At 41.8% G+C, this 20,321-nt stretch overlaps 1 protein-coding gene across 1 annotated transcript in view; it reads right to left on the reverse strand.

Annotated features, from left to right (window-relative positions):
• Positions 1–6,392: 6,392 nt before the first annotated feature.
• Positions 6,393–20,321, reverse strand: part of LOC117514279 (potassium/sodium hyperpolarization-activated cyclic nucleotide-gated channel 1-like) — a 34,863-nt gene continuing 20,934 nt past the window's right edge. Inside the window, exons 3-9 of the mRNA XM_034174656.1 lie at positions 18,670–18,883; positions 18,268–18,429; positions 12,631–12,849; positions 10,532–10,678; positions 9,929–10,169; positions 9,535–9,699; positions 6,393–9,167 (exon numbers count right to left, since the gene is read on the reverse strand). Coding sequence (XP_034030547.1) covers positions 6,733–9,167; positions 9,535–9,699; positions 9,929–10,169; positions 10,532–10,678; positions 12,631–12,849; positions 18,268–18,429; positions 18,670–18,883 — 3,583 coding nt within the window. The 3' untranslated portion in view covers positions 6,393–6,732. The remainder of the gene's footprint in view (positions 9,168–9,534; positions 9,700–9,928; positions 10,170–10,531; positions 10,679–12,630; positions 12,850–18,267; positions 18,430–18,669; positions 18,884–20,321) is intronic.

The raw sequence follows: 20,321 nt of genomic DNA on the forward strand, positions 1-20,321 counted from the left end.
CTTCCGTCAGCTGCTCAGTGGGCGACATGTTTGGTCAGTATGCAAGTTGTGGAAGAACTGGGACATTTTGTTCTTCCAGGCTGTGCCAGCAGATCCCTGTGACACAGGGCTGTGTATCATCATGCTATGCTCAGTGTGTCATCAATAGTTATGGAAATGTCTTCAGTACATATAGTGGGATATGCCCTCAAAAACCAAAATCTGATCTTGGACCACTCTGTTCATGACACCAACATGAGCAGAACACTCACCCACATGCTGTCGTACACGTCATCTTCCATCTGGCTGGAACAGTTGAACTTGGGACTTGTCAGTGAAGGCAAACCGTTGACCAGTTGTGTTCAAAATAATAGCAGTGTGTTTAAAAAAGGGAGTAAATCCTAATATTTTTTATTTCCATACACACAAATGCATTGGGGACACTGCATATTCTATTCCAAATTAAAACATGAATAAAAATGTATCAAATTTCTTTTTACTTTACAGAAAATGAAGAAAAAGGCATATTAGGCTGTTTAAAAAATAGTAGTGTCTGCATTTTTCTTTAGGGTAGTATTTCACTGGGCTGTGGCTGTTGGAGAACAGTTGGAGATGCAAATTGACAACCAAACACGTGAACAAGTGACAATTTTGCAGTTGGTATCTCACAGAAGTGGTCGCTTGCAGTTGAAATGATGTCACGTTTGCACACAAACTGTTCAGCTCTTATTATCTAGCAATTATGCATGTGACTAGACTTAGAAATTCCACCACTGTACCCAGTAATGATAAAATAAATAATAAAATGATAACAAATAAAATAATAATAATAAGGCCTAGTAGCTCCAGAGAGAGAGGGAGAGAGTTTAGTGGGAGAGTGGAATGAAAGTGTGTACAGCGCACTCACCGATTTGTTGAAAGATGTCACTGTTGGATCTACTGTACTCTCTTCCATGTCCAGCATATAATCCCTCCATGCAGTGCTCATCCAAGAGCTGGACCATCATCTTCTCTGTGATGCAGCACTGTTCAACAGCGCTTTGGGGGGTGTGCATTCTTTGATTTGACTGATTCAGCAATAACACTGTAAGTCCCTTTGGCTGTTTCCTTGTTTTTTTTCCCCCGGGTCCTCATGGCAGATCCAAGGCGGATCTGCATGTTGATCTGGAACGGATGCGTCCTCCTGCATTTTGGGTCTGATGGACAGATGTTACATTTCAGTGGCCAAGGGCGCAATTTAGAACTAGACATTGGGGGGGACAAAGTGTGAGGCCCGCAGGGCCGAAGCCCATAGGCCGGGGGTCTGGGGGCCGCTTTAGGCCCCGAGAAGCCAACGGTTTCTAGATAAGCGCAGATGCATTCTGAGCATCCAGAACAGTAATTTTAATGTTTTGAGAAGACCATAAAGTGGACACCATTTGACTTATGCAATTTGAAACTGTAGATATAAGTACTTTATTCTGAGAATAGCCAGCATTGATTTTATTAACATCCTGGTGTAAATAAGGTATCACCACATGTGTAGAACTCAAAAAGAATGATAGGTTGAGTTTTCATAAAAAAAAAAACAGCTGCAATGTGGTAAAATGTATTCATAAGTATGAAAGAACAGGCTCTTAATAATTATTAACTATCACATACTGTATTTTTTTTTCCTCAAGATTTGTTTTTGCATAAATTTGAAAAAACAACAGATCATAAGTTTAGGATAAATTACTTATCATGAATTTAATTTTCGAAGTGGCACTAATGACAACACTCATACTGAACATAATTTTGCTTGCATAGACTGATTTTGGAGATCAAGCAATTATTGCAGATGGGCTTTCTGAGGTCCCAGATAGCTTTTCTGATTTCTTTTTCTAACTTTCAGAATTTAGTAAATTAGCATATGGTCCATTGATACTTATGTGTAGACACTAGTCCCCAGAGGCAACTATTTTTGGTTTCAAATCTGGGCAAATGCAGTCCTAGAAAATTCTGAATGTGACAAACAAGAAACAGGTGTTGGAAACAAGTCAATGCTGCTAATAATACAAACTTACAGAAACAAAGATACTATTCTGACATGGTTTTGCACATAAGACTGGCATAGCATGTTTCACATACACACATATATGTCAGAAGGTGGGGGGGGACATAACATATTCTGTCCCCCCTGGTTGAAAAGGTGGGGGGGGCATGTCCCCCCTATCCCCCACCAAATTGCGCCCATGTCTGTGGCATGGCATTTAACAGAAAGATTTTCCTGGTTTAAAGACACATATCTGCAGTGTAGGAGAGCTGGATTTGAGCAGCGTTTGCTGTTTAATGAAAGCATGTTGTTATATTTCCTCACTGATCATGCATCATTCTCACAACAAGGACATCAAAGAAGTCCCTCCACATGTCCTCAGGGAGAGAGAGAGAGAGAGAGAGAGAGAGAGAGAGAGAGAGAGAGAGAGAGAGAGAGAGAGAGAGAGAGAGAGAGAGAGAGCTTTGGCAAATGTGACATTGCTGGGCAATTCCAGAACCTACCTCTATATGTGTGCCAAGTTTGGTGTAAAAGGGAGTGAAAAATAATTTTTTGACCTTTGACCCAGTGACATTGACACACAGATTGATCTTTGATGAAGTCAATCTCACCTGAGCTATTCCAGAACTTACCTCCATATTTGTTCCAAGTTTGGTAGAAATTGGAGAAAAAAAAAATCAAAATTTTGACATTTGGCCATTTGACAGACTGATCTATGGTAAATTTAATCTCACCTGAGCTGTTCCAGAACCCACACTACATATTTGTGACAAGTTTGCTTGACACTGGAATGAAAATACAAATTTTGACTATTTGCAAAGGTAAAGGTCATTCAGGTGAATGACCTTTACCTAGATAGACCTTTACCAAACGATTTAAGGGCAATTCTGGAGTTGACTGGTGCCCACATATTAAGTTTGGTGGAAATCAGCCAAAAGACCTTGAAAGGGCAATAACACAAACAGACAGATGGACACACATGACTCAAATGATCTGATTTCCTGAATTTTTAAAAATGAAACTGCGATTAAAAAAAGGAGGAAGCAAAAGTATATTTTGTCAAGTATAATTTTGTCATCAACACATGCATAGGCTGGAGGACTACTTATTGATATGAAGGAAAACAAGTATGAGTGTGGATGAGAGAAAGAATGAGGAAAAGAAGGGACAGTAAATGAATCAGACACTGTAATCTTCCTCCTTGAAGCAGATATTCATTTAGTTCCACTCAAGACTGAGAGAGATTTTTAAGTGTCCCCACATTCACACACTTGACCTTGGACATGAGCAAGCCTGTCCTCTGCTGAGAGTCACAGTGCTTTCTCGTGATATAGTGCCTAGACCAAAAAAATAAAATAAAATAAAAATAAAAAAAGGGAGGGGGACAAGAAGGGTCACTCAGAGAGTAGCAGTGATTGTTGTGCGTGGCCATGTCATTTGATCAGTTCTGTATAAAACTGAACCACATTATTGTTGACAGACACACAACTCTTCCACCATGTTTAATCCATATTTGCTCCAATTTTTCTTTTGATCTTTGACCCCAATAAAATTACCCCTTACTGTATATATAGTAAACAGGTCAATAATGACAGATAGATAGATAGACAGACAGACAGACAGACAGACAGAAAGAAAGAAAGAAAAATTTGTCTTGATCAAGTCTCCACATTATGAAGATTTCAGGGTATTTAATGCGAAAGGCTCTAAACTATACCAGAATCAAATCTGTATAAATAAATCTGTCATCTGCAATCACTATTTACTCAGCATACACACTCTAGTCCCACAAGTTGCATAATAATGCCTAATTTACTTCGACTAAAACTTACAGAGGTCATGTTTTTGATAGGACAGCTTACGATCCAGTTTTCGGCCACAAAATTTGGTAAACATGAAGACTCGTAACTACTTTACAACCCCCAAAGTAAAGTTGGGTAGGATTACTTGAAATGTAATCCAAAAGTAATCAGACTACAAGTAATCCAAATGTATTCTTTCAAAGTAATATATATATATATATATATATATATATATATATATATACACGAGGTCTGTCCATAAAGTATAGGTCCTTTTTATTTTTTTCAAAAACTATATGGATTTCATTCATATGTTTTTACGTCAGACATGCTTGAACCCTCGTGCGCATGCGTGAGTTTTTCCACGCCTGTCGGTGACGTCATTCGTCTGTGAGCACTCCTTGTGGGAGGAGTTGTCCAGCCCCTCGTCGGAATTCCTTTGTCTGAGAAGTTGCTGAGAGACTGGCGCTTTGTTTGATCAAAAGTTTTTCTAAACCTGTGAGACACATCGAAGTGGACACGGTTCGAAAAATTAAGCTGGTTTTCGGTAAAAATTTTAACAGCTGATGAGAGATTTTGAGGTGATACTGTCACTTTAAGGACTTCCCACGGTGCGAGACGTCGCGCAACGCTCTCAGGCGCCGTCGTCAGCCTGTTTCAAGCTTAAAACCTCCACATTTCAGGCTCTATTGATCCAGGACATCGTGAGAGAACAGAGAAGTTTCAGAAGAAGTCGGTTTCAGCATTTTATCCGGATATTCCACTGTTAAAGGAGATTTTTTTAATGAAAGACGTGCGGACGGGTCAGCGCGTCGGGACGCAGCCGACGCGGTGCGGCGGCACAGGAAAAACACCTCCGTGTTGATAACCATTTGTAAAATCCAGGCGGCTTTTGATGGCTTTCAGTGGAGTGAGTATATGAGAAATTGTTTAACAGCTGGACATGTTACAACTTGTCCTTAAGGCTTCCAACAGAGGTGTTTTTCCTGTGGCGGAGCGTCGCGGCGGCTGCGAGCCGACGCTGCAATCTGCCCGCACGTCTTTCATTAAAAAAATCTCCTTTAACAGTGGAATATCCGGATAAAATGCTGAAACCAACTTCTGAAACTTCTCTGTTCTCTCACGACGTCCTGGATCAACAGAGCCTGAAATGTGGAGGTTTTAAGCTTGAAACAGGCTGACGACGGCGCCTGAGAGCGTTGCGCCACGTCTCGCACCATGGGAAGTCCTTAAAGCGACAGTATCACCTCAAAATCTCTCATCAGCTGTTAAAATTTTTACCGAAAACCAGCTTAATTTTTCGAACCATGTCCACTTCGATGTGTCTCACAGGTTTAGAAAAAATTTTGATCAAACAAAGCGCCAGTCTCTCAGCAACTTCTCAGACAAAGGAATTCCGACGAGGGGCTGGACGACTCCTCCCACAAGGAGTGCTCACAGGTGAATGACGTCACCGACAGGCGTGGAAAAACTCACGCATGCGCACGAGGGTTCAAGCATGTCTGACGTAAAAACATATGAATGAAATCCATATAGTTTTTGAAAAAAATAAAAAGGACCTATACTTTATGGACAGACCTCGTATACACACAGAGACAAATGAGCAACATCTTCAACACACATAAAAGGTGATATCTAAATCCACTTTATTCTTCCATCCAGATATACACCATCACAATCATCACAGTCATAATCATCGCTTCCACCGCAGCACTCAAGGTCAGCATTTCGACAGCATATATCAGCTATGTTTTCCATTCAAAAGCTAAAGCTATGATTTAAAAAAAATCAAACATTTGGTCAATAAATATATCATCTAGGCAACATGGTATCAAGGATTAAGACAAAAATGCCGTGTTGCTACCCACACAAAACATCAAACATCACATAATGGCACTGAAACAATGTGGAGCAGCAGAAAGAAGAGGCCATCAATTGAACATGAGGCGATGAAGCAAAAGTGCAAAGTGTAGAGGAAACTGAGAGAATGGGAGCCAATCTGTGAATGTCAAAGAAACCGCTAAAAGCAACGCTGTGAAACTGGATGAAAGGCGAGGAGACGGACAGGGATGAAAGATAAAAGATGCAAAAGAGTGAAGAAGCACACAGGGATGTACATATTTACACAGTGAGGTGGAACAAAATGAACAGAGCCACAGTGCACACTAGAGCAGTATTTTGTGACACACACACACAAAAACAATTTACAGAACTTGTCAGAGTGAGCATATAGGTTTTAAAGTTTGTCTTGTTCAAAAACTAAACACAACACACCTGGGACAACAAAACTACCAGTGAACTGCTCCTAAATACTCAAATTCATGTTAATATCATCGTTACAGTGATCTTTATATCTTCATAATTATCACTCTGATGAGAAAATATTACACTTTGGTGAAGAATAGGAGGCAAGAGGGAGGTGGAGCTGGAAACCAGAATATCTGACCGACAAACTGAATTTGGACCAATTTTTGTCATCAGATGTTGCATTATGAGAGTCTCAAATATTTAGTGTGTATTGTTGTTTCCATCATTAAAATTGATTTCCTCTCTCTTTTTCTCTGACTCTCAGCTATTGCTTCATCCCTTATTTTTATATTCAAGACTTTGATGTATTTCCACTTTAGCTCCCATACTTGCTTCAACAATCACAATGACATGGATATGTATGTATACACTGTATATATTTTTACTTGGACTCTACCCTAAACCGCTCAACTCAACAGATAAAGTCTTTCAGCTTCTCTTGGTCGATGGCTTGGTTGTGTCACATTATCACCTGATGTTCTAAGACAATCACATCCTAGAGTAAACGTCAAAAAAATCTAACACATCCTTGCACTGCAGAAGCTGACCAGCATCTGTGCCAACAAATCTATATTCCTATAACTCTTGTAATCAGTCGACTGTCCCTTGACATTTGCTTTACCACTATTCTTACATGTTGGCAGGTAGTTTGTGTCTTAGTTCTTCTGTGTCATTTCTGGGCAGTGAGAGCTGAGGGTCCATTTTCCCCCCTTTAGGGGAGTTGGTGTTGGCAGAGGAAGATGCAGGTGTTGACTGTGTGGGTGTAGCATTTGATGCATTTGTGGTCTGGGTGGGGGCAGGAGGAATATTGAGTTTTGAAGAGTGGACTGGGGCAGCTGTGGATGTTGGGGTTTGTTTTGGGGTTTGAGCAGAGGTTGAGGAAACACCAGATGTGGTTTTGGAGGAGGTGGTAGGAGAGGAAGGCTTAGCAGAGCTTGGATGTTGGGGTGTAATTGTTGTGGCAGAAGTTGCTGTTGGGGACAGTTTGGTGGCATCACCTGACCCTGAAGTGGAACATGGGCTAATAACAGGAGCAGTTTGCTTTACAGGATGAACTGAGAAAGTGACTTTGGTGGGGGAGCTAGAGCTTATTGGTGTTTGAGAAGTTTGGCTTGGCGACAGAGATGAGGCCTGTTTTGGAATTTGGCTCAAGGTGGGGCCCTTGTCTGAGTTTGAGACAGAGGCCTGGATTTGGCTATGGGATTTACTGAGCGAGGGGACAGATGTAGCAGAGATGGAGGAAGGAGAAAGAGTGGGGGTGAAGGTCTGGGCCGATGTCTGGGGTTGTGAGATAACAGGTACTAGGGATTGGGTAGGAGTTTGAGAGGTGGCAGAGGAACGCGTGCGGTTAGTATGAGTAGGTAGTGGAGATGGGATTGGGGAAGCAAATGCTGGAGTGTTAGATGCTTTGGCTCGGGGACTTTGGGGTCGTGATGGGGAAGTGGCAGTAAAGGAGGAGGGTGGAGAGAAAGCCACAGATGATTTGTGTGCAACAGTTTGAGGTGATGGAACAGTGTTAGAAGCAGAGGATGGAGGGGGTGTTGAAGAAGGAGAGGGTGATGAAGAGCGGGAGGAAGATGCAGGAATTGGTTTGGGACGGGGAGTCGATGAGAGTGACATTGGACTTGTTCCTGTTGATATAGGGGTGGAGCAGGGAGGAGGAGAGGATGAGCGAGAAAGAGGCATTTGAGCTGGTTTTGGGCGAGTTGTCTGGGAGTGTATGAGGGTGGGGGAAGAAGGGGTAGGAGGTGTAGGTGAAGGAGTGGCAGAGGAGGTCTGCTTAGAAGAGGAGGACGAAGATGGCAGAGAAACTGTCAAAGGCATGTGTGTAGCTGTGGATAATGACCCGGTGTGGGGAGTGGTCGGATTTGCAGAGAGAACATGTGCGATGTTGGGCTGAAGAGGAGGTGAGGCTTGTGCTTGTGTATTAAAAGCTAAATTTGTTATCAGCTGTACTGGAGCATTAGAGGTCAAGATGCCTGCACTGCCTCCCCTGGCTAACTGCCCTGCCAGGAAAGGAGCTGAAAGCAAATTACCCCCAGAGGCCTTGCGGTGGAGAGGAGGATGAGGCTGCACCCCAAAACACGAGCGATGGGGCAACGTGGGCTGTGAAGCAGACAGAAGCCTGGCCTCCTGGGTGAGTCTGCCCAGTGCGGGCAGACCTTGTGTGCTATTTCCTCCATGACGTAACAAGGCTTCTTTAGCCCCCTGTTGGCTTATCACAGAACTGTTGGCATCTGAGCGGGGACCAGAGGCAGCAGGGTGGTTGGATGTTTGTACCTTGTGAAGGGGGGAAGTTGTAGGCACTCCCCCTGTGGGGGTTCCAAGTGATGCTCCCGTAACTGACGGATGATCTGCCTGCAGGCGGAGGCTGTAATGAAGGGCCCTTCCTTGTTGGACAGAATTTGGGACTGAAGACACTGGAGTCGGTGGAGTTTTAGTAACAGGCGGGGATGTCATCCCTCCAGGGGGGCCCATGGTAGATGGTGAAACAGGAAATCCTCTTGGTGATATCCCACCCATCCCTCCCATCGCCATCATCCCAATCAGGGAGCTCACGGAGGGGCGTAGTGGCTGTAAGACAGGAGCACGTGGAGGAGACAGTGGGAAAGAGGAGGAAGGAGAGGGAGAGATAAGAGGGGAAGGCAGGAATATGGCTCCACCAAGTGCATGCTGTTGCTGAAACTGCTGAAGTTGCTGTTGTTGTTGCTGCTGCTGGTGCATGAGGGCAATGGCAACATTGCTGGTTGCAGCTGCAGTCTGCAGGGGGGCATGGACCAGTGGCGCCCAGATCACAGGACGTGGTCTCGGCGACACAGTGCCGCTCCCTCCAATGACTCCGCTTCTCCCTGCGGCTGCTGCAGCAATAGCATCTTGCATGGCTGGCATGCTGTCATGTTTGACAATCTGCTGCACCAGGATGTTGTCACAGGATCCGAGATTTCCAGCTGCCAGGCCTCCTGCTGCCCCTGGACCTCCCCCACCACGGCCTCCTCCACGGCTCATACTACCCCCCAAAGAACCGCCCTGGGACGATTTCCGCAGAAGCATGGAGTTCTTCCTACCTATATAGAAAGAGGAGGAAAAAAATGTGAGAAACCATGCAACAGAAAAGTGAGGTTTGAAAAATTGAAATCCTTTACTTTGTAGAAGGCAAAAGACCTCTCCTGAATAGACAGCTAAAGATTCTGGTTCAGGGTTTTTCTATTTTTGTCATGACCATGACTCAACCTTTTGTTATTTCAGCTTCTTTTTCTCGCAGTTCATTTTCAAAGAATATTTCAGGCCATTCAGGTAAGAGCATGCTTTCCAAAAGCTTTTAAAAAAGCACCTGAATAGAACGGATAATAACAAGGATTTGCTATCCAAGGTTGCTGTGGAACTGAAAGGCAAAGAGAAAATAACAAGAATGCAAACAGAAATCCACATTACCGATACGGTCCAATCGGTCGACGGCAACGGTTTCGAAGGCACGCCTCATCATAGGGTGCTCTTCCAGCACCTCATTAAAGCTGTCCACACTCAGGGAATACAGACGACAGTACGTATCTGCTCGGACACTCGCTGTTCTCCGTCCACGGGTCAACAAACAAATTTCTGAAATAAAATGGAGTAAGGTTGAAAAATACGTGAATCACAGGAAACAGCAAGCTACAATACAGTTTTACCCACCACCATGGTTAAAGACAATCAAAGCTCATGTCCCTCACAGCTATAACACAGGACCATTGGACCATCACCGACACCTCCTACATTCTAGACAAGTGCTTTTCTTTTAACTCTGTACCCTTGCACCCTTTTTGAGCTTCTTGCTTCATATTCTCACCTCCAAAGTAAGACCCATCACTCAGTTTGGTTTCCTTGTTGCCGCGGGTAAGCACACTGACCCGTCCGTGCTGGATGAAGTACATTTTACGTCCCACTGTACCCTCACGTATGATGAAGTCCGCTGGTTGAAACACTTCAAAACGGAGTTTGGTCAGTACGGCGGTCACAAAGTTAGGATCAGCATTGGCAAACAGTGGCATGTTAGCCACCAGGCTACGGCAGTTAAAGCTGACAATCTCCTAGGCAGAGAGAAAGAAGACAAGATAAAGAGAACCTGGGAGTGAAGATATAGTTAGGTGGAAGATCAGCTGATTTCAGAGTTTGTGAATGTATTTTTTTCCCTTTACTTAACCAGGTTAGTCCCATTGAGATCAAGTCCTCTTTTGCAAGGGAGACCTGGACAATTATAAAGTTTCTAGTCCACTTAACCTGCATATGTTTTAAATGTGGGAGGAAACCCATGCAAACATGGGGAGAACATGCAAACTCCACACAGAAAGGCCACAGGTGGGAATCGAACCCATGACCTTCTTGTCTCTGAGGCAACAGTGCTAACCACTAAACCACCGTGATGTCCAAAGTATTAGTATGGAAGTATTACCTCTTTAAGTGGCTCACTGAGTTCTCCCAGTATGTTCTCTTCGTCAAACATTTTCCCCTGGAAGCGGTGTTCATAGTACTCATGGATCTTTTGCCGGACATCTGCAGGCAGCTTGTGGAATGACATGTATTGCTCCACTTGCTTGTACTGTAATGAAACACAGACACATATTCACTTTAAAACAGACAAAAGTGACGTATCAACTTGTCTTGTCGACAGTTATGTCAGTTTGTGATGAATAGATTGGTTTTAATGGTCAAGATACACAAAGATTTCCAGTAAACATGATTTAAAGTAGACCTGCATTGAAACAAATGTGGTCAGATCTCAGAAAGAAATCAATCAATCAATCAATCAATTTTTTTATATAGCGCCAAATCACAACAAACAGTTGCCCCAAGGCACTTTATATTGTAAGGCAAGGCCATACAATAATTATGTAAAACCCCAACGGTCAAAACGACCCCCTGTGAGCAAGCACTTGGCTACAGTGGGAAGGAAAAACTCCCTTTTAACAGGAAGAAACCTCCAGCAGAACCAGGCTCAGGGAGGGGCAGTCTTCTGCTGGGACTGGTTTGGGCTGAGGGAGAGAACCAAGAAAAAGACATGCTGTGGAGGGGAGCAGAGATCAATCACTAATGATTAAATGCAGAGTGGTGCATACAGAGCAAAAAGAGAATGAAACAGTGCATCATGGGAACCCCCCAGCAGTCTACGTCTATAGCAGCATAACTAAGGGATGGTTCAGGGTCACCTGATCCAGCCCTAACTATAAGCTTTAGCAAAAAGGAAAGTTTTAAGCCTAATCTTAAAAGTAGAGAGGGTGTCTGTCTCCCTGATCTGAATTGGGAGCTGGTTCCACAGGAGAGGAGCCTGAAAGCTGAAGGCTCTGCCTCCCATTCTACTCTTACAAACCCTAGGAACTACAAGTAAGCCTGCAGTCTGAGAGCGAAGCGCTCTATTGGTGTGATATGGTACTACGAGGTCCCTAAGATAAGATGGGACCTGATTATTCAAAACCTTATAAGTAAGAAGAAGAATTTTAAATTCTATTCTAGAATTAACAGGAAGCCAATGAAGAGAGGCCAATATGGGTGAGATATGCTCTCTTCTTCTAGTCCACTAGAAATAGCTGATATGTATTTGTAAGACCCTTATGAATGCAGTAAAGTAAATCTGCAAGCCCAAATTTGTAATTCAGTGGAGAAATCTTCATTTAAAAATGTCAAATTTGCAGCTAAAATTTGGCCCTCAGCAAAAACTGTTTGTACATCCGGGTCATTGCAATGACGTCCGGCAGAAGACGGAGCGCTCCCGCCTTCAGTCCGATCCCACATTGAAATTGATTTTATCTGTTAGTAATGTTACTGTTATACACGTCCAGAAGTAAGCTGCAATGAATGTGAGATACAGCTCTGCATGCTCAGATCAGTGGCGACATCGACAGCGGGCGACATTCTTCCCCGACGCCTCGCTCTCTGCCTCCGCTGTGCTTACTGAGTCTGCGTGCTCGGTAAATGCCGAAGTGGGGCACTCACATCGCCCCTGTGTCTGCTGTGCAGCCGGCACCACGTCCCTGTCTACTGAATGGAGGTGCAGCCAACTTGGCAAAAGTCCAGAGAATACGCTTGCTGTTTTGATGCGGAGTGGCCAGTGACACCTGTTGCTGCAAGGACAGACTTTCCGCAGCGCTGCACGTCTTGGTAATCGGAGCCGCAGAGCTCCGTGTACCGCAAGACAATATGAGGTTTTAAAAAAGTAGATCCTTCCGTATAAGACAAGAAAAAGGTGCAGATGCAATCTGACGTAAATCCACAAATTACAGTTGGTGCGCGCAATGCATGCTGGGATAGGGTCTTTTCCCTGACGTCTTGGCAGTGTCCCAGATGTGATGACAGTTTTGTGGAGGGCTAAATTTTAGCTGTAAATTTGTCATTTTTAAATGAAGATTTCTCCGTTGAATGACAGATCTGGGCTTGCAAATTTACTTTACTACATTCAGAAGGATCTTATGTGTAAATATAAGTCATTTTTTTGGTCCAAAGATCTGACTGCATTTATTTCAATGCAGGTCTACTTTAAGTATTAGCTGTATCAACCTTTTCCTGATACTGTCTTCGTGAGGAGTCCAGTGACTGGATAAGTGCAGTGGCGTGGCCTATGAACATTGCATAGCAGGTAGCGCCTACAATCATGCTGAGCATGGTGAGCCACACATCAGTCATGCCCTCTGGAGCCTGGGCACCGTAACCAATACACAACATGTGACTCATGGCCTTGAACAAGGCATAGGAGTACTGTACTCCCCACGTATCATTCTGTGCATGAGAGAAAGAGGGGAGACAAAGGGTGAGAACAGAGGAAAAGTGTTAATAACCACAGTACCGTGAAAGTGAAAAATGTGTTAGTCATTTACATGCAACGAGGGCTTCAAAACAGATTATCCCCTCCCCCACCCCCCCCAATGGGTTCGTTCAGGCCTGAAAACAGTATTGTTTACTGCATATTTTTCATAAATTACCTTTAGAATCTCTTCACTGTTCTGAATACACTTTTATTAGTTTTATTTCAATATTTTATCTTTTTGTTTTAATTGCCTTTTGTCTTTAAAATGCTTTTTCTGTCTGTCATTTTAACTATGTATTTTTTGTTTGTTTGTTTTTGTGTTTGCTTTTTGTAAAGCACTTTGAATTGCCTGTGTATGAATTGTGCAATACAAATAAATTTGCCTTGTCTTCCTTCTGAGGATCGATAAGTAAATGTTTCTGGTTTTAGCTGACACCAAAATTATCATTGCCAATCCAGTTAAAATGTAATGAAATATTGTTAAGTACTGTTCTTAATGTAAGACTGTGCAACATAAAAATATGCATCTTTTGGATGTCATAAGGTTTAGGTTACTTTATTGTTAAGAAAAGCTTCACTGATCTTGACTTCACAGGCATGGCAAATTAATTTGGTTTGTTGTAAGCAAGCTGTAAGATTTTTATGTATGCTTCGGCTGCATTGTTTGTTATGACACACTCAGAAACAAGGACAGCCAAAATATGAATTCATATATATATATATATATATGAATTCATATATATATATATATATATATATATATATATATATATATATATATATATATCCTCCGCACGTCTGTCTCAATTTGCCGAAAAAGTGCTGATGTCCACGTCTTTTCACAATTCCTGTGCTAGTCCAGATGACGTCCCGGATAAAACACAGCGTCCAGTTTGGAAATGAACGGCATATTCCACTGTTACGAGGAGATTTTGTCATGGAAACGAGCGGACGCTTCGCACGTCACGACAGCAAGCGAGACAAAGAACACCTCCGTTTCAGAGTGCCAGAAGGACAAGCTGGGACATGTCCACCTCTCCACAATTTCTCTGATACTCACTCGACTGGTAAGCACTGCCAGCTATATATATATATATATATATATATATATATATATATATATATATATATATATATATATATATATATATATATATATATATATATATATATATATATATATATATATGGGCCACTCAAGAATTGTCCTGCAGCCACTCCTTTGATATCTTGGCTGTGTGCTGAGGGTCATTGTCCTGCTAAAAGATGAACCATCATCCCAGTCTGAGGACAAGAGCGCTCTGGAGCAAGTTTTCATCCAGAATGTCTCTGTACATTGCTGCATTCATCTTTCCCTCAGTCCTGACTTGTCTCCCAGTTCCTGTTGCTGAAAAACATCCCCACAGCAAGATGCTGCCACCACCATACTTCACTGTAGGGATGGTGCCTGGTTTCCTCCAAACATGACACTTGACATTCACACCAGAGTTCAATCTTTGTCTCATCAGACCAGAGAATTTTGTTTCTCATGGCCTGAGAGTCCTTCGGGTGCCTTTTGGTAAACTGCAGCTGGGCTGCCATGTGCCTTTTACTAAGGAGTAGCTTCTGTCTGGCCACTCTACCATACAGGCCTGATTGGTGAATTCTCCTCTCTCCAAAGAGGAATGCTGGAGCTCTGATAGAGTGACCATCAGGTTTTTGGTCACCTCCCTGACTAAGGCCCGTCTCCCCCAGTCACTCAGTTTAGACCGGCAGTCAGTTCTAGGAGGAGTCCTGGTGCAACTGAACTTCTGTCATTTGTAGATGATGGAGGCCACTGTGCTCATTGGGACCTTCAAAGCAGCAGAAATGTTTGTGTACTCTTCCCCAGATTTGTGCCTCGAGACGATCCTCTCTCTCTCTCTCTCTCTCTCTCTCTCTCTCTCTCTCTCTCTCTCTCTCTCTCTCTCTCTCTCTCTTTATAGATATATATATTTATGGTTATTATAGTCGTCTATGCATTTTGGCAGTTTTTGAACAGTTATGGCAGCACTGATTATGATCACGCTGGCTATCAGAACATCGTTTTCCTTCCTTGAACTGGTTCAAAGCCTTGATTACAACTCCAAGAGAGATCATAATAGGTACAGCAAAGTAATTTAACTGTCTACTGAACAATGTAGACATAATGTTGTGGCATTCACTCATGACAAAATGTTTTACACACTACAAACAATAAAGTGCTAATCTATTTGTGTGGAGTCTATTCGTGTGTCATATTTGATGGTTGTGTCAGGCCTCTTATTTTCTTAGTCGGATGTTAATGATCCAGTGGACGAGGGACTTTCTCGAGGGAAAATCCCAGCATCAGCCAGCATAGCAACCATCACCCAGGCAACCGCAGAGACGTGAGTCAGCTCGTCACACAGCTGTGCATCTTTGTGTGTTCATCAGTGTCCACGGCTGTAAGATTACAAGCACGTGCCATCTCCAACAGGTCCCCCGGCTTTCAAGTATTTAGCGTGCATTCACATCTCCACTTGATCTCTGCTGAGGTTTTTAATTGAAGAGTTATTTTTTTGTGACATGGTAGTCAGCCTTGTTCCAACTGAACATGTTGGTGCATGAGCTAATTAACATAAACAAGGTGCATTAAATGTAAAAAAAAAAAAAGATAGAGGCTGACTCTGCATATAGGGTCTCAAAATAATTCCACTAAGCACAATTCCTGTTTCTCTTTTTATTCATTTATTTATTTTTTGTAGAATTTAGAATTCATTTTGTATTTTAGAATTTATGTTTTATTTTTAGACTTCAATCAAGGCTGCAAAATGGATAATTTCCTTTTTATACTCAAACATATGAATGTTGTTTGTTTTCATTCCTATTTTTCATAAATTGAAGCAAACGATCTAAAAGTTTGCGTGTCACTACCACCTAGGGTGGCAAAACCAATCTTGCTTCAGTTTTGTTTTAAAAAAAAAGTGTTGCAAGTTATTGGTTGAGTTAAAAAGGTTTTTTAAAAGGAACAGTATACAAATAATGAATGTTTCTGAGTTCAATGGTATGAATGTTTCATGAGGTAAAAAATGGAGCATTCCATCTCTCACCGAATTAAATATTCATTCCATTGAAAGAATGTAAAAACATTCATTATTTGTTTTATATAACGGCTAAAATAGATCCTTGTCATTTGATATTATATGAATTTATCATTTATAAATAACAGAAAAGGGACTTGTTCATGTTGGACTTTGACATCAACAGTCCAACATGAACTTTAAATAGGAGTCCAAAATTGTAAAAGCCAACTTGGAAAAACAGTTAGTCTGTGATACTTCAACCATACTTCAGCTTTTCATCCTAACAGCTCTTCATGCCTCCACATAGCTTATGGCGTAATGGATTTGTTTTTGGTTTGTGTGTGTGTGTGTGTGTTAGAAGAATTAGAACAAACTCTGGCATGTTTAGCTAAACGCTGCCCCCACTAGTGTGTGCGTGGGCGGGGTATGCAGTGTGCAATGGTACAAAACGCATGGAACCAAATTTGCATGGTAAATTCAGCGTAACACAAATGGGGTGAATAATCCATGTCATGTGGCATACAAAGCGCAAATCAAATGACAAGGATCCACTCAGCTATCTGTCAGTGTTACAAGTTATTGGTTGAGTTAATAAGGTTTAAAAAGAAGGAATAGTTTGCACTATCTGTCATGCTTAGTTATCACGTTCCAATGGACATTGACCTTGTTTGACCTTTACTTTGGAGACCAAGCATACACCAGTTAAAACTATTCCATTTATTAATCCTATTAGTGCAACCATTAATTTGCATCACTTGTTTTTTTAACCAAAATTGAAGCGACTTTAACTTTGACCCCTGTACAAACTGAAATTGAGCTTTGTCACAGTTTTTATTGTTTTTACCGCCATAACACTCAGCCATAGGTTGCTCAAACTATACCTTTGCAATGAGTTTGCAATGATCACACAAATCATGTTGGATACTTATGACCCCTGTGTGATGCTTCATTGTGGCATGGTTTGGACATGTGCAGAGGAGGGACCTAAGGTCTAGAGAGAGAGAAGGATGTGGAAGATGAAGGCATTAGGTAGGATTTGAAGAGGGAGGACAAAGAGGAGGTTTATTGATGTCCTGAGGGAGGATATGTAGGTGGTTGGCATGACAGAGGCAGAAGCAGAGGACAGGGTGTGATGGATACGAACCTGCTGTGGCAGCCACTAACAGAATCAGCCAAAAAAAGAAGTGCAATCCTTCACTGATCCCTACCTGCCTGTAGCCACCACCCTGGGATGGTTATTATACTTTTTTCCCATTCCCAAAAGACAGGTGACCAAAACACCATATCATATGTTTTGCCACCCTTGCTGGGATTACCCACCTCATCTGGCCTACAGTCTACATGCACACAAAAAGCTTATTTCTCTCAAATTGTCTTGGACTGGTCATAGTATAAGCCCATTCTCAAATTAATTATTTAAAAATCAGACAATGTAATTTTCGAATTGTTTTTATTTATTTATTTAGATTCTGCCTCTCACAGTTGAAGGGTACCTACAATAAAAAAATACACACCTCTCCATTCTTTGTAGGTGAGAAAACTTGCAAAATTGACAGTGGATCAAATACTTATTTGCCTCAATGTACAACAGACAAATGATGTACTGTTTTCCCCCCACATTTGTTAGTAGGTTGGTTGTTTTTTTAGTTTATTTATAGCTACTGAAAAACAGTAACAACTGAACCAAAGAGCACAAATTTGAAGTCAGGTCTGGTCTTGAAAAAAAGAATAAGTCCTATATAGGGCCTGAGGCCCGCTGGTCCCAGGGCTTATCGTTGAATTCTGTGGCATGAAGAAAATGAGAGTCTACGACTCCCCATGGATGGGGGACGCTACTCCAAAACAGGATATTTCCCCAGCCAAGGTTGGTACACATTTAGAGCTGTGTGTACTGAGACAATCCAGATTAAGTATCATCCAAGGACACAGACAGATAGTATGAGTGGGATTCGAACCCTACCAATGTAGGCCAGCTCCTTATCCACTGAGGTAGCTGCCCTTGAGTAGAAATCTTTCAATTTTGATGTGGAACTTGTTAAAAATGAGGATGTGGGATTCAAATTATTAGCTCTGAACAGACTGGATATGTCATTTTGTTGTCTTTGTTGCTTCACAATAACAGTACAAGCCTTTTAATGTGTTTTCCCCCCTTTTGCACTATGTTCTGGGACCACAGGATGAAGTGATGTCTATTTCTCAGATTTGATCTCTACCAAACTGTCTGGTATCTTTACATAACAGCGGTAATCAATAGAAATGGAACTGTGGATCTGAATTTATTGCAGCATGAAAACCACAAAATTTGACTAAGTGTCTGCTGCGACTCACCACCATAAGGTTCTTGGAAACCCAGCAGTCAGGAGGGAAGTCCTGCAGCATAGGGACCAGGAACTGGAGACAGCCATCCCAATGGCATAACAGCAGCATCATACCAATGAGGTTAACAATCCGCACCATGGCACTGGCAAGGTCATAGGTCATGTGGAATATCTTTTTGGGGGGAGCGGGGGCAAAAACAACAAATAATAGGACACATGATGAGGGTAAATTAAATTTGAACTTTCTTGCTTTAAATTCTGTGCAAGCAAACATTTTCAAAAATGTGTCTGATTTACCCTAAAAAAATAACGTTTGTGAGGCAGCAGCTGGCGATGATTCATATGTTGAATATTAAATTTTGAACAACATAAATATATTCTTGTCTGAAGCCTCTTTCTTAGTCCTTCTCACCTCCTCCCACTGGTGGATGTAACGAATGAGCCTAGACAGGCGGAGGAGCCGAAGCAAGCTCAGAATTTTAGTGAAGCGCACGATGCGGAGCGCCCTGGCTGTCCTGTAAACCTCTGAGTCCAGACTGTCCACCATCAGAAAGATGTAGTCCACTGGTATAGATGATACAAAGTCCACTAGAAACCAGCTCTTCAAGTAGTTCTGGCGGATTGCCCTGAGTTACAGAAGATAGACATAATTCCTAATTAGATTGTTCACAGGCTCACTATGTGTTAGTGATGCCAGAATTTGCCTGACATGAACCTCCTTTTGTCTGGAAAAACACAACTTAAAAAAAAAAAAAAAAAAAAAAAAAAAAATGGCAATAAGAGCACATTTAATTTAGGTTCTTCTGAGATCCCTCCGGAGCATTCAAATGGGCTATAAAAAAGAAATACTACAATAGGTGGTGCATTATGACAGCCTATCTTCCAGCTCCACTACTATTGTTGTGGCTTGATGGATGTCAGGAAAACTGCACCGCACAGAGAATCCACAAATACTTCTGCTGGCATTCAGGTTTCAGTGAATGCGGCTGATGGATGATCCATTGCTTTCCATGAAAGGCTGACTGAAAATTACAGTTACACAACTGCTGGCTGTGAGCAGCAGCCACACACTGTGACAGTGCCCCCTTTCGTAGGATATACAGTGAATCCAGAAAGTATTCACATATCTTGACTTATTCCACATTTTCTTATGTTACAGCCTTATTCCAAAGTGGATGCAATTAATTTTTCCCCCCCTCAAATTATATATATATATATATATATATATATATATATATATATATATATATATATATATATATATATATATATATATATATATATATATATATGTGAAATCACATGTACATAAGTGTTCACACCCTTTGATCAAAATTTTGTTAATGCACCTTTGGCAGCAATTACGGCCACAAGTCTTCTTGAATATGATGCCACTAGCTTGTTGCACCTATCTTTGGGCAGTTTTGCCCATTCCTCTTTGCAGAACTTCTCATGTTCCATCAGGATGGATGGGGAGTGTCGGTGCACAGCCATTTTCAGAACACTCCAAAGATTATTACTTTTTTCATGTTGTTATTATGGGGTGTTGTGAGACCAAAGTAATTTAACTGATACAGAGTCCCTGTCTAATACTTGCATTTTCCCAGATATTGCACTAGCACAGAGTACATTGCAACACATTAATGGCAATCCAATATAAATACTTGACAGTTTAATAACTGCAGTTCTTTAATGAAAAAAAAAACCTTCAATCCAAGCTGCTTGAAAAACATGAACAGCTTTCATTCATTCATTATATATATACAATTACTCCAAACAAAGGTTATGGGGGCTGGAGCCTATCCCAGCAGGCATAGGGCATCAGGTGGGGTACACCCTGGACAGGACGCCTGTGTATCACAGGGTGACGTACAGACAAACAAACTCATTCACACTCACACTCACACATATACCTATGATCTATTTAAAGTTTCCAATTCACCTAAAGCACATTATTTGGAAGTGGAAGGAAGCCAGAGCATGTGAAGGAAACACACACACACACATATATATAAATATATTAATAATAGTAATGATAGTAATTATTATTATTATTATGTGCAA

Source organism: Thalassophryne amazonica, chromosome 7 (genome assembly GCF_902500255.1).
Source record: "Thalassophryne amazonica chromosome 7, fThaAma1.1, whole genome shotgun sequence".
NCBI lineage: Eukaryota > Metazoa > Chordata > Actinopteri > Batrachoidiformes > Batrachoididae > Thalassophryne > Thalassophryne amazonica.